This window comes from Lampris incognitus, chromosome 18 (genome assembly GCF_029633865.1).
Source record: "Lampris incognitus isolate fLamInc1 chromosome 18, fLamInc1.hap2, whole genome shotgun sequence".
Lineage (NCBI taxonomy): Eukaryota > Metazoa > Chordata > Actinopteri > Lampriformes > Lampridae > Lampris > Lampris incognitus.
In genome coordinates, this window is record NC_079228.1 from 15,092,462 (window position 1) to 15,112,631 (window position 20,170).

General features: G+C 44.7%; 2 protein-coding genes across 2 annotated transcripts in view; both read right to left on the reverse strand.

Annotated features, from left to right (window-relative positions):
- Nucleotides 1–842: 842 nt before the first annotated feature.
- Nucleotides 843–9,631, reverse strand: rp9 (RP9 pre-mRNA splicing factor). Its single transcript, XM_056298817.1, has 6 exons — nucleotides 9,385–9,631; nucleotides 9,118–9,148; nucleotides 8,830–8,959; nucleotides 6,000–6,091; nucleotides 3,707–3,768; nucleotides 843–1,433 (listed from the first exon to the last, which is right to left on the reverse strand). The coding sequence occupies exons 1-6, from the start codon at nucleotides 9,528–9,530 to the stop codon at nucleotides 1,235–1,237; spliced, it is 660 nt and encodes a 219-aa protein (XP_056154792.1). The 5' UTR covers nucleotides 9,531–9,631; the 3' UTR covers nucleotides 843–1,234.
- Nucleotides 9,632–10,260: 629 nt separating this feature from the next.
- The window catches only part of c18h18orf21 (chromosome 18 C18orf21 homolog), a 35,592-nt gene continuing 25,682 nt past the window's right edge, over nucleotides 10,261–20,170 (reverse strand). Inside the window, exons 4-5 of the mRNA XM_056298594.1 lie at nucleotides 11,920–12,113; nucleotides 10,261–11,600 (exon numbers count right to left, since the gene is read on the reverse strand). Coding sequence (XP_056154569.1) covers nucleotides 11,441–11,600; nucleotides 11,920–12,113 — 354 coding nt within the window. The 3' untranslated portion in view covers nucleotides 10,261–11,440. The remainder of the gene's footprint in view (nucleotides 11,601–11,919; nucleotides 12,114–20,170) is intronic.

The following is a 20,170-nucleotide window of genomic DNA, read 5'->3' on the forward strand; positions in this document are numbered from 1 at the left end:
AATGGCTTTCGAGAAACATTCTCTGGATTCCCCAGAGACCACGGGTAAAAATATGATCAAATGAAAAAACGTGGGGCTTTCTTTTAGCTGCCCCACTGGAGGGTCACTGTGCTACTGAGCCATGCACATTCATGTGGCCCGTCTTCCAAGTGTGCAATTTTACCCTGCTACTCCCCCCAAAAAGATAAGTTACCACCAGGAAAACGACAAATAGCGAGACAGAAAATGATATATAATTTTTCTTTTAATTCTGCAGCCTGGCGTTAGCTCGACACCGGAGAATAATAGCCGGCTTCATGCTCAGCTAAAAGGAAAACATGGGTATACATTCTCAGCCCCTCTCCGGGACTGTACTGGAAAGCAAACATGCCAACTACAACCTCAAATCATTCCAAATATTTATGTACAGTCATAAGCATTCAAACATCCCGACTTGTGTGTGTGTGTGGGGGGGGGGGTAAAACTTCTGTACTGAAATGCTGCATTTATTTATTTTTTTTACTTATTTTCCTGCCTACCCACAGTTCACACAAGCCTACAATCAAAGTATTTAATACCAGCAAAACAGCAGAGCACGGTGGAAAATACAATCTCTTAATAACATGCAAAACTCCCCCAAGATGCCATCTTTCAAAATCCTGTAAGGGAACATCAATTTTGTAAGGGTGCAACGGGGGTTCATTTCACATCAATTTCAACACGTTCACCCCATGCAATTAATGCTTGACACGGTCTCGCAAGCACGCACACACACGCACGCACACACACACACACACACACACACACACACACACACACACACACACACACACACACACACACACACACACACACACACACACACACACACACACACACACACACACACACACACACACACACACACACAGACCTCCTTCAGCGGCTGTTACATACGGTCCTGCCATAGGATGTCATGGGAAGCCGTGACCCCCAGGGATGATGAAATGGATGGGGGAACTCAGGCGTACTAATAAATACAGTTACAGTATTTTAGCCCGCAAAGTCGCAGCAGCGAAGGCATGGGGATGTCTACACAGCGCAGGCCTCGCTAGCGCACTCTGTGGTGCACCAAAGCAGAGCGGATGTCACCGCAAGGTCAGGACGACTGCCGCTCCTCCATTTTATCCCGTGGTTGTGAAAGTCCACACAGGGTTTGCCGCCTGCTACGGGAAGGAAGAACAGACATACGAGGTGGAACACGGGTTCCAGACGCTCAGTCAGAGTCTGAACTGTGGCTGGTTTTAGACTTGTGCTTTCTCTTCTTCTTTATCTTCTTCTTCTTCTTTTTCTCCTTCCTCTTTTTCCTCTTCTTGCTGTGGCGGCGTTCAGAGGAGGAGGAGGATGAGGAGCTCTCCGAGTCGGTGGAGGAGGAGGTGGTGGTGTCCTGGAGCAGCTGCTGAAGCTGCTGGATCCTGGGTCGGACGAATGGAGAGAGAAGACAGGAGGGATGGAGGAGAGATGATTAGAGTCAGGTGAGGACTCATATCCAAGTGGGAGGAATATCACAGGAGTACGTAGACATACACACACAAACTCACACACGCAAACTAACAAGGTGCCCTCTATGACTTTAAACCACAGCGGTCACAGGAGGAGGAGATAGCGAGGGGTTAAGTCCAGATATTCATTGAACATCTGGCAAGCAGTGCACCCGGAGAGACCACAGGTGCCTCCAGCCACCCTCTATCTAGGTCAGGTGAGGATGGGCTCCTTTTCCATAGCTGGATACAGCAGAGCTGAAGGCTCATCGGCCAAGATCAAAACGTCCACATGCCACAAAACTGCATGGGGTATTGGCACACTCTTCAATAAGATATAAAGCACTGCTTAAAAGGAAGAAGGAGAGGGGGAAAAAAAAAAGGAAAAATAGAGAGATCATGCACATGTGCTTTGACTATCTCAGGGAAGCGGGTCAGCCTGCTGGTCGTAATGCTGCAGGTAATGGGCGACTTTTGAGGACATCACAAAACGTTAACATCACCGCAGTGAGGGAGCTGTCTTGGGTAACAGATGTCATTATTTCTACAATTATTTTCATAAAATGTGCATCAGTTCCGGTTATAAAAGGCTTGATCATAAAGAGTAGTATCCTCTTTCCACTACTCGGTATGTCATCTGGCTTTTAAAAGCACATTTCTTATACTCAAGTCTTCTTTTTTTTTTGGATTGCTGGGAGTGAAACGGGGCCTAGAGGACCTAGAGCGCTACAACATCTTAAGAAGGAGAGGAAAAAAAACATCTCCCCCATCTAATTAAGTTTGGTTATCCTCAAATGAACTGTTATGAATGAACGCTACAGCATTGATAAGTAGCGCGTCTGGGTTGCATGGCTGTCTATTCCGTTGCCTACCAACACAGGGATCGCCGGTTCGAATCCCCGTGTCACCTCCGGCTTGGTCGGGTGTCCCTACAGACACAATTGGCCACGTCTGCGGGTGAGAAGCCAGATGTGGGTGTGTGTCCTGGTCGCTGCACTAGCGCCTCCTCTGGTCGGTCGGGGGCGCCTGTTCGGGGGCAGGGGGGGAGGGACTGGGGGGGGGGGGAGATAGCGTGATCCTCCCACACATATGTCCCCCTGGTGAAACTCCTCACTGTCAGGTGAAAAGGCATGTGGTAGTCTGCAGCCCTCCCCGGATCGGCAGAGGGGGTGGAGCAGTGACCGGGACGGCTCGGAAGAGTGGGGTGATTGGCCAAGTACAATTGGGGAGAAAAAAAGGGGGAAAAGATTAAAAAAATAAAGAAGCATTGATAAGTAGGCCATTCAAGAGGAACACCATCGCTCAATAAGGGAGTTGGGCCATGTTTTCTTCAAATAGAGCTGTATGTTTTTCCAGACCCCCCCCCCGTAGCGTATGTCTATAATGATCTGTCCTTGTGCTACGGCAGGCTGCATTATGCAAATACTATGCACACACTCACTCATCCTAACACATTTGTCACGCCGAGAGTTTTCTAATTTATGTTCACTGAAGACAAAGAACTGTGCTGAGGACACGCTGTGTGCGTATCGTATGTTACACAGTTGGAGGAGAGAGAACCGTTTCCGTGCCTGTGGTCCAAGGAAGATGCCAAAATCGATGTGGCAACGGCATGCAAGTGAAAGGCCTTCAAAAACCACTGGCCTTTGCATAACGTTCGTGCATGTGGAAACACACTTGTAGAATGTGCATACTGCTATTCTGCATGTGCAGGCAAGTGAACGAACACACACACACACACACACACACACACACACACACACACACACACACACACACACACACACACACACACACACACACACACACACACACACACACACACACACAGAAAGAGAGCCAGTCACCCTGACAAAATTTCCAGGTCATCTGAGATTGTCCCATTCCATCGAGGTAAAGCAGGCAAAAACTGCAGGTTCTCAAGTGTATGATCTAACTGTCTGCGTGCAGCCAGTTTCACAATATTACTTTTTCATAACATAGCTGGCAAACCTGCTGCTGGTAAATTTTAAATTGGGACAAATAAAAAAAAAAAAATCAGGTAAAAACCTATCTAGAATTTCTGGAACGTTCCCTAGCTATCAACTCCAGTGTGGAAGGCGTTACTGTCAAGGCGTGCCTTCAAAAAGCCGACTGTGCAGAGAAATGAACAAAAAAAGGTATACATAATTTAACAGCTTGCATGTCTTACTGAAAACACCGCGTACCTGGTTTCCTTTTCATTCCTTTTGTTTTCTCGAATATGGTCATACATGGGGTCTTCATGTGCCTATGGGCGGGGGGGGAGAGAAATAAAAACACAATATTACTCATCATTACAAACTATTAAGAACGGGGGGAAACGATGCACAGCAGTGCTGAGGAGATTCGTTTCACTCCAGCTCGCCACATTCCGACCATATTCTGTCGCTTTCAGCGCTGTGTAAGCACTTCTTGAAAACCCAACTCTTATCATCACGCCAGGTATGAAAATACGACACAGCTGCACTTATGGTAATCATTGCAGAGGCTGTTTAGATGTGCGGGTTCACGGTGGAGCCGCTGCTGCAGGAGGCAGCGTTTCGGTTCTAGGCACCACAGTGAAACGGGCTGTGCGCTGAGGTCTGCAGTCCACATGCAAACACACGTACGGTGAAAAAAAGAGAGCAAACCGAAGCCGACAAAAAAAAATAAATCATAATATCATATAACCATGTGATGAAGGCCTGTGCTGTATGCTTAAATAAATAGAAAATTCTATTTAATATACTCAGACCAATAAGAGACAGATGGACAAGTAGTAAATGAATTTTTTTTTCAGAATTAGAAAAGCAACATCTGCGGTGTTGGGGAGTAAATAACTACATGTAGTTCAATTATGTCCTCTCCTCTACTTGGCAGCACGGTGGCGCCTCACAGCAAGAAGGTCCTGGGTTCGAACCCCAGGGTTATCCAGCCTTGGAGGGGGGGGGGGTCATCCCAGGTTGTCCTCTATGAGGAGTTTGTATGTTCTCCCCGTGTCTGCGGTGGGTTTCCTGCGGGTGCGCCAGTTTCCCCCACCATCAAAAAGACTCATGCATGTTAGGGTTAATACTCCTGTCTGTGCCCCTGAGCAAGGCATGGCAAGACGAACTGGAGTTGGTCCCCGGGTGCTGCACGGCGGCTGCCCAGTACTCCTAGCTAATGGGTTAAACCCTCAGCCTGCCTAAGTGAGGTCTTACCTGCCCCGGTTACTAAATTAAACACTGTCACACTGAAGCTGTACCTCTGTGTAACCATAGTAGATTCCAGACTCACATTGAGATAATTTTCCAAAACATAGTTTGGATGTAGCTGAACTACTTCTAGGTTTTATTTTGAGTTCTTTGAGAGTAGATAAGATGTAGCTGAACTCCTTCTCACTGTGAAGTAGCTAGCAGTTAGTCCATCAGTACTTCTTCCTTGCCTTCACTTGGAGGGTTTCTAGGGCTCTACGTCTAGCAGCACTCCTTTGCTCGGCTGCAGGTCTCAGCCGTGCTTCTTCCGCCTCTTCCTGTGCAGTCTTCTTTGCTCTCTTGTGCACTTGCATGTTTTCTTGCAGCCGTTGGAATGCTACATCATCAACACATCACAACTTCCTCATATTTTAACTGTCGTCGAAAAAAAAATGCTCAAGAGGTTTGCAGAATTGTTCAATGGAATCCTGCCCAGGTTGACCCTGACTATGACCATGTGGAATTTGGAGTTATTTTTACTGTACGGTTTTGGGGAAAATTAAAGGGAACATCAGCTTGAATAACATTTTACCATTCATAATTGTCTCATATTTCAGCTGTCATAGAAAAAGTCCTGAAGAGGTTTGCTGAAATGTTCACTGGAACTGTGTTCATAGTAGGGGTCATTCTGAACAGGAATCCATTGAACGTTTCAGCAAACCTCTTAAGCGTTTTTTATGACAGTTGAACTATGAGAAAATTATAATAATTTTAGCTGACTTTCCCTTTATTTTTCTCAAAAATTGTAAAATAAATCCAACTCTAAATTGTCAATGTGTTAATGTCAATTTTATTTGTATAGCCCAATATCACAAATTACAAATTTGCCTCAAGGTCCTTGCAAAAGGTTGAGTAGAATTTTTGTTCAGTGCTGTTCGTTCATAGGCGTGTGACAGCGATACACTGTAGGAATCATTGAGGAGATTTGTCCATCACCACCCGCCCCCCAAAATCTTCGGATCTGGACGATTCACACAAATCACCCAAACTGACATGAAAAAAGCGACATTTGCCGAAAAGCGAGTTGTTTGCATCCCTGACATGTACCAACAGGTTATAAAAAAAAAAATTAAAAAAATACCACAGCTCAGCTTCACCCAATCGTTAACCTTTAATCAGGCCCCAGACTCAAACGTGGCCTTGGTCATAGCTCTGTGACCTTGCCACAACCCAACCTGAATTCCGGGACTGCATTAGACCACTAATTGATGTTTCCTCTGAATAGGCATTAAGCAGGCTCCGCTTTCTCGGGAGCTAATGAACTCACCACTCTGAACTGTTCCAGTTTCTGGTTGCCTTTGATGAAGAAAGGACACTCCTTATCTCCCGTTCTGTGGCCGTAGCGCTTGCATCTCCAGCCTGTGGCGAGGGAAACCAATAAAGACGTGCCACATATCAAACACTGCAGGATTCCTTTGGCGATGTGCAACATCTAACAAATGAATGAATCCGTGATGGGAAATTAAAATGCATCTAAACACATCAAGTGTTTTGGTAAAAATGGTAATATGGGAATCGTACTTTGTTTTAAAAGTGGGCGAACATCTCACTCCTACCAGTAAAGAATGTGTGTGTCGTGACATGTTTTATAAAATTTCACAACTTGATGGCCATCGCTCTCTCCCTAGTTCGCAGAGCCAGTAAGACTGGGAATGGGCCACATTTAATTAGGGAGTACTGCTTCAGGGTTTCATGTACACCGCTGTGAGAGCAGTGCATATTTGACAATCTGTGACAACAGATAATGCTCTGTTAATCCTCTTCTCACTCCCATCTACCCAAATGTGGCTTACCCACTTCTTTTATGCCTATCTTCTTCACCGTTTGGTCTCACAGCTACTGTGAACAAGATAACATATTCAAACATGTTCACAGGGTATTTACTGGAACAAACACCATCTTTCAGACTGGCCTCTGTGTGTGTGTGTGTGTGTGTGTGTGTGTGTGTGTGTGTGTGTGTGTGTGTGTGTGTGTGTGTTTTCCCCTGGTTACTCACATACCATGAAAATGTGTGGGACGAAAGAATCAATGGTGGAAAATGACAGCCTTTGTGTAGCCAAAAAGGTCAGTCTCAACCACATCAGTATCCCTCTCTAATCATAATGCTAATACAAATGGTGGGTAATTACCACAGTGTGTAACGTGACACAGGACGCCCCGAGTTACCCGCTAAGAAACCGGCACACTCAAAGATGGCGTGACTCCCCTCTACAGTTCTAGTCTTGTACTGTTACAGTATCCTCACTCTCTCTCATTATATTCGTTTTCTGAGTAATGTGAGATTTTCTCTGTTACGCTGCAATTAAGAACATGTCGGCAAGGGGACAGTAATTTATTAATATACTTTGGGTATATTTCTGCAACACAAAGCTTCACGTTCAGCAAAGTGTCTTCTTTGGCATGAAGACTGGGCTGTGCCTAAGTAATGATTTGACTGTTTTCTTTTACACAACTATTGTTAAAAGCACATACTGGTGATGTTTTGCCTAAATGTGGTTTAAACACCTGAAAGGTAGCTAACTAATAATGAATAGTGGTATCACAACAAGGGTGTAAAATCGGTGGGGTATTATCATTATTTCCCAAGGAAGTATGTTTGTCAGTTGTTCTTTCGGTTTTGCAAAGAAAAATGGTGAGATTTAAACAGCTTTCCATTGAGACATGTCAGTATGTAGTTGTGTTAAAAGGTGAAGGACATTCCTAGAGAAACAGCTCAGAAACTACAGATTTGTTTGGGGTTTACTACCGCCCTCAGAGAAACACCAAGCATCTATGTGCTTTGCTGTCAGTTGAGGACAGGTTAAACTGCAATCACAAAGATTGGGCAGTTTGTTTGTCCTCTCGAGTAATAATGTATTTTGGCCTCCAACTTCTCTGCCTGTCCCCGATGGAGCTAGTACTGTCTTCTCCTTGAAGGCAGTGGTAAACCCCATTCAAAGAACTTTTTTGTTTCTCGGCTATTTGTCAATAAATGACCTTCACATCTTAACACAACTACAGACTGACGTTTCAATAGAGCTGTTTGGAGCTTGCCGTTTTTCTCTGCAATACAATAAAACTGAACAAACAACTGACAACAGTAACACCTTGGAAAATACACCCCTCCCATTTTATACCCGTGTTGTGATGTCAGCACTTATCAGTAGCTATGTTTCAGATGTTTGAAAGAAGTTCGCTATGTGCTATCAAACTGTCAAGTCATTATTTAAGCAAAACCTACTCTTCATACCATGGAAGACACATTGATGAATATGAAACGGAGTGTTGCATGAATGTACCCAAGAAATTAGTGAACAGCTTGTTTTATGTTGACAAAACCTTTGCAGGCATTTTGCTCTTACTTTACAGAGAAAGTAATGGAGAAAATCAAACATCCATCCATCTATCCATCCATTATCTGAACCGCTTATCCTGCTCTCAGGGTCGCGGGGATGCTGGATCCTATCCCAGTAGTCACTGAACAGCAGGCGGGGAGACACCCTGGACAGGCCGCCAGGCCATCACACAGGGCTGATACACACACACACACACACACACACACATTCATACCTAGGAGCAATTTAATATGGCCGATTCACCTGACCTACACGTCTTTGGACTGTGGGAGGAAACCGGAGCCCCTGGAGGAAACCCACACAGACACGGGGCGAATGTGCAAACTCCACACAGAGGACGACCCGGGATGACCCCCAAGGTTGGACTACCCCGGGGCTCAAACCCAGAACCTTTTTGCTGTGAGGTGACCACGCTAACCACTGCACCACCATGCCACCAGAAAATCAAACATAACTCAGGAAAAAAAAAAAGACAAGGTGTCCCCAGACTTTTGACAGGCTGTGTGTGCACCAGTACATTTAGAGATCAGCTCATCTCTACAGTCTCTCTCTCACACACACACACACACACACACACAAAGACACATGTGAGGTAGAGTCTACCATAGCCTGATTAAAGTGCCAAAACTCTTGTGACGGTGAAATGCCTCCGAGTCCAACATCATCATGTTCAACTGACAAAGAAACATGTTTTCTCCAAACATAAATACTCAGAGAAGGAGGGTGGAGGGGTTGTTGTTGATTTAGCCCACTTGTACTCACACTGCATGACTTTCACCTCCTTCCCCAGGGGCATCCACAGCCCCTTGGTGGGCGCATGAGCCAGGAAGTCTCTGGCATCCTCATTTCCTGGTGCAGCGGGAATACAGTCCTCCGGTTTTATCTCGTTCTCCTGTCACAGCAATTCAACGCGTCACCACTGTTACATATAAAAGACGCTGATAGCTGATAATGAAATGACACACTGTGAGTCTCAAAAGATTAAAAATGTGTCTTTTTTCATAATTGCAACCCCCACCCCCAACCCCACCCCCCGCCTTTTTGTCATACCTTTATGAGGCCAGGTGGGGGTTTCTCATAGCTGCACATAAGAGAGAAATTGAAAAAAATAAAAAAAATCAAATAAACGGGAGAAAACATAGATGCGGACATTTTATCTGCCCAAAACTAAACCGTAACCCGGGGCAACTTTTGCTAAAACAGCACGCTAACATGAAACGGCGGACCCCAACCCCCGGTGGCTGGCGACACGGTATTTATAATTCATAGGTAAAGTTGACGAGCGGTGACTGGAAGGGGGCACGCGCGCATACTCACAACGTCTCGACGTGTTTCAGCTTCTGCACTTCGTGCTGGAGTCGTTTCGTTTGCACTTTGAGTTTCTCCAAATCGTGTTTGGACTCCTTGTGTCTTTTGCGCTCGCCTCTGTCCTTGCTCTCGCTTGTCCGCTTTCTGTGAGACATGACGCCGAGGCGGTTAAGACGCGCACAGGAAAACCGGATAATCCATAAATCGCTCTATCGGGTCTTGTTCGACGGAGTAGCTGCTCCGATCACCACTCGGCGAGCGCCATTACCCGGGATGCTAACTAGCCACCTAGCGTACACGTCTGCGGCGCCTTCCCGCGAAGCGGACGTGTTGAAACGCAGCACCACCTGCAGGACGCCGTGGGTAGCACATGTCTTTTTTTTCTCATTCAGCCCTTTCATTGACGTCTTGACGCTCGCTCAATAATCCAGGTTTATCGTTTATTGACAGTCTGCCAATAAACGTTGTATCCAGATGAACTGATTCAACCTTCTTTGACCTTTAATTGACGTTTCCTTGAGTTGGAAACCTATGAAGTATCTTCAGAGAAGTCCAACGTGCACAATATATGGTCAACTTCTGACTTCCTTGAGGATTACTGGGCTGGCAATTCAGCATCTCTGCTGGAAATGTTCAGGATAACGCTGTTACCATACATACATTTTTCAGTTTTATCAAATCAGCGAGTGAGCTTGGCAAAGAGCTTACTATGACTTATTTTTTAAGAAATATGTTGCAAAGCTTTATGCATTGCTTGTTTCATATTTTCAGCCTGCCCCACGTCTGCCAGTTTAAATTCTCACTTAAATTACCAGAGACTGGACAAAAGCTCTTGTCTCAAAATATTGGAAAAGGAATCGTGATCAGCACACACGTAAATACAGAAGATTGCAAAAGTTTTTATTTCAGAACAGAAAGGTGATGGAGTAACTCGACTGTGAGGTATTTCAGGATTTAGTGCAAAGCATCAACCTGTTTGGATTATTTGCACAGACTATCCAAAAAAGGAACAGCTAAATGGAAAATGTGGGTGACTGGGAAAATCAGGCTGCACAAAATGTATTGTATAAATCTCTACTTTTATATATATAAAAAAGAAAAGACATTAAAAGAAAATACTGACAATGTGAATTGTCACTAAACTTTGTAAAGATTATAGGCAGAGGTGCCTACTCGGTGTAAACAATTACAGTCCCTTGCTAGATGTTACCATGATAAAATATCCAATATCTTATCTAGTGACTAGGCATCATTTTGAAATCATTTATCCAAAATGTACAAAAGAAATGTCTCACAGTGATTACAACATTGAAGCGCCACATACCATACACATTTGCAATGTTACAAATGAGCCTTGTTTAGCCGTTGACTTCATAAGAACAGGATCACATCACAACATCACACGGGATCACCTCCCCACTGGAGAGGACCACAAAAATAAACTTACCAAGTCCATTCAATTCAAATACAAAAGTTCAACTTCAACTAGCATGAATATCAAACAGCCCCTTTGCTGTATAAATGTTTAATCATATAAATCATAAATGTCATTTTTAATTTTTAGAAAAAAAGAAATCAATCCAAAATCCTACCCTTTAAAGAATGATCTCGGCATGACTTGGCTTACTGAGCTCTCTACGCTGCAAAATCCACCACAGAAGAAAGTTGCGTATCTTGTGGTGTTCTTGCCTTCTGATAGTGACTGAAATATTCCTTTTCTAGCGCTATCTCAAGTTTGTGGGATTAGATAAGGCATGTAGTGAATTAAACAAGAAGAAGAACATACCCCTCTAAGTGGTTCAACAGAGAACTGATTGACCAACCCACCATCCCTTGTTGCTGCACTCAAATTCCAGGAGCGCCATTCTAAACAGGGCTATATAGTCCAGCAATAACTGTGTTGGTGGGCAAACCTTAACCCTTTCAACACCTGTTTGGGAGCCACAGTAAGCTTACTGAGTTCCCACACAGCCTTTGGTATAAACAGGCTTCAACATGTGTCTAAACACTGGTTTCAAAGCAGAGTTTGCACATGAAAAGAAGATGTACAGTATTTAGCAGATGCTCAAATTGAGGAGAGGAAGTCTTTCAGGCCCCCCTTCTTGCTGCCCTGGTTGTCCTCTCGTATGAGTATCTTACTGAGGCGCTTGACGACCCACTTCTTCACTTTGGAAGTGGACTTGGTAGAAGATGAGCCAGATCCTGGGGTCTTAGAGGAGGTGGACCTGGAGAGAGGGGGATGGGCAGGGAAGAGAGGAAGAGACGACGGGGAAGGGTGAAAATACAGTAACTTGAGATCTTGCTGATTGGCAAAAACATTCAAATTGCACTGTAAGTGGTTTGACATCCACAAATACCAACACGTACTCACACTGCCCCAGTTCACTTCATGCTGATCATATAAAAATCTAATAATTCTGGCAGCAAGATGGAACAAATATCATCCTATACAGTGTCTTTTACATCTATCAAATGCCACAGATGAAGCTTCAGCATTTCATTAAAACCAAGCTAAACTTTAAATGCTATCTTTAAATAACTCACCTGGGTGTATTACTGGGGGTCTTCTCTTTGCTGGTCATCTTGGGTGTAGTCATGTGGGCTCTGTTGGTTGACTGTGGGGTCTTGCGTTTGCCAGTGCTTCCTGGTGTGCTGTGGGTCTTAGACATGGTGGCAATAAAATCCCTGTTCACACCTTTATGTCTGGTTGTCCTGTTGCAAGAATGACAGGTGGCCATCTGGAATATGGAAAGGAAAAAGGAATAAATTCAGTAATACTTATTGGCCTTAAATTAGTCACATATGAAGTAAGCAGATACTGTGGTTGGAGGGGTCATGAACTGTGCTCATTCCCATTGAAAATGTCCGAAAACACTCAGAATATATTAAAAAAGACAAAAATAAATACAAAAAGTAAAATCAAAACAATATTCCCGACACTTGAGACCAAATTTCCTTGAAAACAAATAAAAATCTTTAAAGGCTAAGACATTAATTCTCCTTGGAAATGCTTTTGAAAGCTCATATCCAAGTGAAATCACAAAATATCTAATAATAATAAAAATGATAAAAATATTTTAAAAACATAAAATAATAAAAATGAAAATAATAAATATATCTAACAATTTCTAATATCTAAGTGAAATCACAAAACCACCATTAATAATAAGCCCTTGTGTCCTCTCGGTTTATGAAGTTATTCAAACGCAGTGCCGCTAAAGCCCCAGCTGTCTATAGTTTCCTGATATCTCTGTGACACACGAGTGCTGGATGTGAGCCAGCCTGAGCATGGACATTGATTGCGGTTACCAATGGCCTTCGGGACAAGGGAGTGAAGGGATAGCTGTAACTATGGCAGGCAGAAGCGGCTATAATCAGATGGGCTCATATGCCCTGGGTGACGTGGTTTGGCCCAAAGCTTAGTCGATGTGCAAGTCATACCTCCCCTTCTCACTCCTGAGAAATACTTCACATTCAGCTCTGGGATGTAAGTTGTCTACAGTGAGATGACTCTCATAACAATCAAGAAACCTCCAAATGACCCTGCCAAGAAGCGACTCCTTCATTCATTTGGCGCTAAACATTTGTTTTGATATGAAAATAACTGGATGTGATGAAGCACAGTGATGATCATGGCGCTTAGCCTATCTTAGGGAGCGCTGGGGCTGTTGCCATGCAGTGGCACCTATTCAGGGTTCAGACTCCATAGGAGGTGTGTCTGAAACGACGGAGTCGGCGAATGTTGCTTAATATTTCCAGTAGAACTCAATGTCCCTGTTTAACTTGCTGCTGACATTTGCACCTTACTTAAGCTCATGTGTCAGTTTCTCTTATGACAAATACAAAATAAAACTGAACTATCAACTAAACAACTGATTATCATTTGCACATACTCGGTGGTGAAAGCCTTTGTTAGGAGATCCTAGGCTACATAAGACAATGCATGCTTTAACCTATAATAGTTATCACGTGGTAGTGCAAGTCAAAAATGAATAGTTCTCATCAAATAAGATGACAACTGACACAATCTCGATTTTCCCGTTCTAACCTCATGTGCGCCACTCAAACATGAACAGTGCATGTGACTGAACTATTAGCGACACAAACCAGACCCTCGCCACAAGGTGCACTGCAGCTTATATATGGCCTTTTCTAGCAGTACTTAAAACTACACATTACCATGATGAGACTGGGCCGCTGGACTAATTAAAAAAAAAACTTGAAAGAAAACCATACTGCAAACTCTCCCAGAATCCCTGCCATGGCACGAGCCACCCAGAATTGCATAAGGGCAAAACTGGTTGGAACTGACCACCAGCTCAGAGGTCAGCAAGTCTGCTATAAGTGTTGACAGTCCTGACTGATGATGATGATGTGGAAAACTCACCGAGACGAAGGTAGCCATGTTGGATACTGACAGGTGTCTGCTGGAGTGTGGGAAGGGTTTGGTTTCGATGCACCAGGAGGACCTGGATCAGTCCCTTTCTCTTTCTGTGGAAGTGTTTACTACATACCCTTGCATAGCTCGCTTTATAAAGCTGAAGCCGGCAAATGGTCCGCCCCTCACAGCATTGAGGCGGGGCCGATACATAGGCCAGCCAATGAACTGTCGGATGGTTTGACCCCCCCGTCTGCCAGCCTTCCAGTGCTCTGTTGCTGCGTTGTTGTTAGGGTGGCCACTTCCCTCTTGCTCAAACAGACCTTATCCCCAGACGTACATGCAGGCGAGCCCAGTCACACGACAGGCATGCATTAAGGCTTAACCCAAACATTGCTACGAGAATTTGGATCAAGTGCTGGCGGGAAAACACAATATAAGCCTGTTGATTCTATTAACAAGCATGTTTGCTGCACATATTTGGTGAGTCGTGTTACGAGCACTTGTTTCCCGTTGTTAGATAAGACTTAAGTGCAGGTCATCAAACACTAGCTGTAGGACGCGGTGTGGATATGACCTGAGGCGGCTACATCGGGTTTGCCTGCCAATTCAGCTTTCAGCAAGCAGGATAAAGGGGAAACCCAAACAATTGAGTGATCAATGCAGGTCAACATAAAATGCCAAAAACTTTCTTTGTAGCATTTAGCACCAAGCTGCTAATTTGACCCGAGAAACTGGACAGCCAAGTTGCATTTCCACAGGAAGCATAAGGATGCGTTTACTCATCCATCTATTGATACAAGACAGAGCAATGTGCCCTCACAACAGCAATCATCAATCACTCAAAAATCCATGTGGGGGGGCTCTTTCACGCTTCCTAAATAGGCAAGTGAACATTCCAGCGGATGAAGCCGACATCCGCGACAGAGGACATGCCAGTGTTAAAAGCCTCTTTATCAAAGTTATCATACCTCCTCCACTCAAAATAACTGCTGTGCTTCTAAACTTAGCACTTTACTGCCCGGGTCCACTGTGATTACGATCACTGTATAAAACAGAGCCATCAGTGACTTAAAGCAGATATATCTGCAATAAAACCCCAGCAAGAAACGAGTGCTCGGTTACACATGAGGGATAAAAGTGTCTGTCGATTACGAGCGCTTTCAAAGGAGGGGTATAAAACTGTGATCGTCCAGGGACACACTGTCTGCAGGCTTTACTCCGTTCCTTCATCCCTGAAAAATGTAATGATGTCGCAGTCATGTTGCATGTTCTCGTGAAAATGTTTCCACATTTTTTTCATGCGTCCCTCCTCCCTAGATTTGTGAAGGTCCAGGGACAAGGTTTCATAGCTAAGCTCCCATGAAAATGTGAAGGGAGGGGGGGGGGATTTATCCACAGTATTATCCTCATACATATGTCTTGGGTCTCATTTTGTTAAAGTCTAAATCTGACGAAAAACAAGCGATTAAACAGTACAGAACTGGCAAACAGTCCAAACAGAGATATCAGCCTACACACAGGATCTCAAAACTGTTTTGCAACATTTCAACCCTGGTATTTAGGAAATTAGATATGCACCTTTGTGCCCTTTACGTGAGTCAAAAACTGTCACATTTGATTAGTATTGTGTCTGCATCTGATCCAGCATCCAATTTTATTTGATGCTTGATCAGCTGCAGACACAATATTAATTATATATTAAACCTTGAGTGATGTGCAACCTTTAATTTTTTTTTAGTTGAAAACATGCTGGTATTGGCCTAGAATGGTAGAACTGACTGCCCACCTGATAATTTCAATAAAAATGCACAAACAAAATCACACGGCTGCTTTGAGGGAGAAAATATAGGTTTTTTTTGGGGGGGGGGGTTCTCCCCCCTTTTCTCCCCAATTGTAACTGGCCAATTGCCCCACTCTTCCAAGCCGTCTCAGTCACTGCTCCACCCCCTCTGCCGATCCGGGTAGGGCTGCGGTGTGTATACTTAGCAGACTTGCATTGCTAACATACGCTTCAAACAAGCAACCTACGAAAACAAAAAACACAACAATGTCAAACAAATCTCCCAAAATGGCTGGAATTAAAACATTGAGTGTCCTAAAGAGAGCGCTGTATTTCTGATTAAAGCGTAAGTAAGCACTCATTTTGGTGGGTCTGCCCACTCGCATTTAGGAAAAGGATAAAGAGGGGTGGAGATGTGGATGTAGATGAGTGATGGTGGTATAGTACATCTCACACTAGCATCTCACTAGTCTTCCCAAAGTTTAGTTGGCTAACGCCGGCAAGTCACCTTTCTACTGGCCTCATATTGTGTTGGTCCAACAAGCTGGACAACATGCGAGGGTCTCAGTGTATCTTGATGCCCCCATATTATATTTGGGCGGCACGCTGGCACAGTGGTTAGCGCTGTCGCCTCACAGCAAGAAGGTCCTGGGTTTGAACCCCAGGGTTGTCCAACCTTGGGGGTCATCCCAGGTCGTCCTGTGTGTGGAGTTTTGCATGTTCTCCCCGTGTGTGCAGTGGGTTTTCTCCGGGTGCTCCAGTTTCCCCGGCCATCAAAAAGACATGCATGTTAGGGTTAATATTCCTGGCTATGCCCCTGACCAAGGCATGGCAAGACGAACTGGAGTTCGTCCCTGGGTGTTGCCCAGCAGCTTTCCACTGCTCCTAGCTACACAGCTAGGATGGGTTAAAAGCAAAGGGTAATTTCCCCAAGCGTCCGCGGTGGCGTAGCGGTCTAAGCATCGGCTTGGTGTCGATGCAGTTGCCCACTGGGGACTGGGGTTCGCGCCCCGGTCTCGTCAGATCCGACTATGGCCGGACTCGGTGAAGCAGCAATCATTGGCAACGCTGTCTTCGGGAGGGGGGCGGAGTCGGCTTGTGTTCGTCATGTGAATGCGTCTCTGTGTGTGTCGGAAAAACAGTGGTTCGGCTTGGATTCGCCTTGTCACGAAAGTGGGGAGGCGCTTTCCTTCGAGACTGCCGGCCGGAGAGATGCAGTTGGCGAATGCATGCAATACGAGGGTGGGTGTTTGAATTAAAATAGGGATCAATTGGCCACTAAATTGGGAGAAAAAAGGGAAAAATCAGAAATAAATTAAAAAAAAAAAAGGGTAATTTCCCCACAGAGAGTAATAATTCATTAATTTATTCATTCATCTTCAGCCGCTTCTCCGGGGTAGGGTCGTGGTGACAGCAAGCTAAGTAGGACACTCCAGACGTCCCTCTCCCCTGCAACACCCTCCAGCATCTCCTGGGGCATCCCAAGGCGTTTTCAGGCCAGATTAGACATGTAGTCCCTCCAGCGAGTTCTGGGTCTACCCCAGGGTCTCCTCCCAGTTGGCCGTGCCCGGTAAACCTCCAAAGGAAGGTGCCCAGGAGGCATCCTAATCAGATGCCCGAACCACCTCAACTGGCTCCTTTCAATGTGAAGGAGCAGCGGCTCTATTCCAAGCTCCCTCCAGATGTCCGAGCTCCTCACCCTATCTGTAAGGCTGAGCCCAGACACCCTACGGAGGAAACTCGTTTCGGCTGCTTGTATCCGCGATCTCACCCTTTCGGTCACTACCCAAAGCTCATGACCATAGGTGAGGGTTGGAATGAAGACTGACGTAAATTGAGAGCTTTGCCTTCTGGCTCAGCTCCTTCTTCACCACAACGGTCTGGTACAACATCCGCATTACTGCTGATGCTGCACCAATCTGTCTGTCAATCTGCCGCTCCATACTATCCTCACTCATGAACAAGACCCCGAGATACTTGAACTCCTTCACTTGAGGCAACAACTCATGCCCAACCCGGAGGGAGCAATCCATCATTTTCCGGTAGAGAACCATGGCCTCAGAAGTAGAGGTGCTGACTGTCATCCCAGCCATTTCACACTCAGCTGCAAACCGTCCCAGTGCGCGCTGGAGGTCACGTTCTGATGAAGCCAACAAAACCACATCATCTGCGAAGAGCAGAGATGCAATTCTGAGGACGTGGGATTAATAAACTATCTCAAAATAAAAAAAGAATAAAAAATCACAAAGGCAGTTTGGAGGAGGGTGATCAAAATGTGCTTTTTACCTCATACATAAGAAAAAGCATCAATTTCCTTCCTTAAAGCCAGTGTTATACATCTTATTGTTGAATTGCTTATGAGAGTATTTACTTCTACCAACTTACATCTGCACAACGCTTTAAGCTCACAAAAAGTTTTAAAAAAAGAAAAAGGTTTACTACCTCTTTAAACGAACAGAATTTCAAAAAGCCTCCCCTTCAACACATTCTTTCTTCCTTCGCTGAGAATGATAATATAACAAAACAGCAGCTGGGGGGAAGCTGGAGCGATCAGGGCAGGGGTAACACTGACAGCCTTGTTTTTAGTGGTATGCAAATACCACCAAGTTCCCTATGTCGGCCAAATAAAATAACTAAGTTAAAAAGTTCATGGCACACAGTGGAGAGGACCAAACACAAGTAGCCAGCTGGCCACAGATGGATGTTTACAGCAACCCCTCACCCCCCCCCCCCCCGCAGCCCCAACTATCATGAGCTGTCTGGCACTGGATCTCTGACATCACAGGCTGGAAACAGGAAGAAGCCTATAACAGTGATGAATACAGTTTGTGCGCCCATGAAGGTATGCATGTTAGTGTGCGCATGCATGAGGCTCAGATGACTATGTGGGTCAGAGCTAACCTTTGCTTGCTTGTGGCCTAACCCGACATAAATCATCTGCCGGACTAAAAACAAAATGTATGCTGCATCGACTCCCGAAGAGTCGCTGGTGACATGTTCACCGCATAGTGACGAGAAATCCCGATACCTAAAATGAAATCCCCCGCCATCACGTGTTCCCATTTTTTTTAATTTGCGCTAATCCTGTGACATGTAGTGTATGCTATTTTAAGGTGACACGTGAGTAGCTGGCACTAAAAGATTAGATATCCAAAGGAGTTGAATCAAGTGCAACTGGACTTGGTATATATCCAAGTCCAGTTGCACTTGATTCAACTCCTTTGGATAACCATGACCTGGATGAATGAGAACATTCACAGACATGTTAAAAGATTTGAGTTATTCGCCTCATCTTGGGCTGTTGACTCTGACAAGGTTAAAGACAAGCAAGCATATGGCAAAGGGGCAAGGGCACCGCATCTTTGGGGAAGGGGGATAACTCGGTACTTATAAGTAGTCAGTGAAGCTGAAATGCAACCACTCAGAATTAGTTTACCATATGTTAAAGGTGAAACGGCATGATTTGAGATTATTGTAATCCTCCATAATAAAATTTCAGAGAATATTTTTCTAAAATTGCCTGTGACCTTTGCCTGCCTTTCACAGAATTGGGTCAAACGTTATCTTCTTTCCAGTTGACAGCAGGGTCCTCCGAATCTTACTGCTCACCACATATGCTTCTTCTGACTGTTTAAAAAGACACGCTGACCCCTCGAAGACAAACACATTTACATTTTCTTCTTTAGTCCAGACACCTTTATCCAAAGTGACTTATTCTCTTATCCTCTTTCAATGTTGTATTCTGTAAATTGTGTAAATACAACATCCATTCCACGTCTGTCCTTCTTGGAAGAGAGATCCCTCCTCTGTTGCTCTCCCTGTGGTTTCTTCCTATTTTTTCTCCCTGTTTTTCTCTCAGTAACCATATCACAGCCAAGAGTGCACTTTAAGTTAAGTCCAACTAGTGTGACTACCCAATATGTAGGTCACCATTAGTAGCTACGTTTACATGGAGCCTAATATTCTGATTATAATCGGTTTAAAAGCCCAAACAGAATAAAAATGCTTCATATAAGCACCTCAGTCAGAATAAACGGGCCAAAACTGATTGAAACTTCTAGCGGTTGCAGTGGGGGTAGTTCAAACCTTTTCATACACCGATCAAAAGAAAAACTGAACCATGTAAATGATTTAACCTGATGATTTTCTGGCTGCGCATGCGCATACCCTGCTGAGTCATTTCCGACTGCCAGCTACCGATTTGTTTGTTCTGCTTCCATGCTTTTCAACTTTTAACAACATTTTATTGATTTTTATGGTTTCCCGTACTATTTTATGGATGTTATATCCGATCATCAATTGTTGTACAGACTTGGTCGCAAGGAAGTCTCCGACTCCGTAGCGCTGGCGCTATGTGGTGAGAACCGTGTGGACTCAACCCTCCGCTATAGCCGTAATCGACGGTTTCGCTGAGCCTTTGGTCCGATTTCGGAAAATACAGCCTATTATTGTTTAATTCATGAACGGACTCCACTGTCGCTTGACTGTGGCTACCCAATACTCAGACTGGGCTTTCCTGGCTTTGCTCACGATCGCCAATCCCTGCATTTGTACCGCTAGCGGATTCTGCTCCTAGCTAGCACCGGCTTGTTTTTAGCCAAAGTAGCTAGCTAGTGCTCCAAGACAGAGACTTT

Coding starts and splice junctions, on each gene's coding strand:
- rp9 (XM_056298817.1), bottom strand. CDS start 9,530: ATGTCTCACAGAAAGCGGACAAGCGAGAGCAAGGACAGAGGCGAGCGC. Junction 8,960..9,117: donor CCCCACCTGGCCTCATAAAG/GTATGACAAAAA, acceptor TTGCTGTGACAG/GAGAACGAGATAAAACCGGA. Junction 3,769..5,999: donor AACTGGAACAGTTCAGAGTG/GTGAGTTCATTA, acceptor CCCCGCCCATAG/GCACATGAAGACCCCATGTA.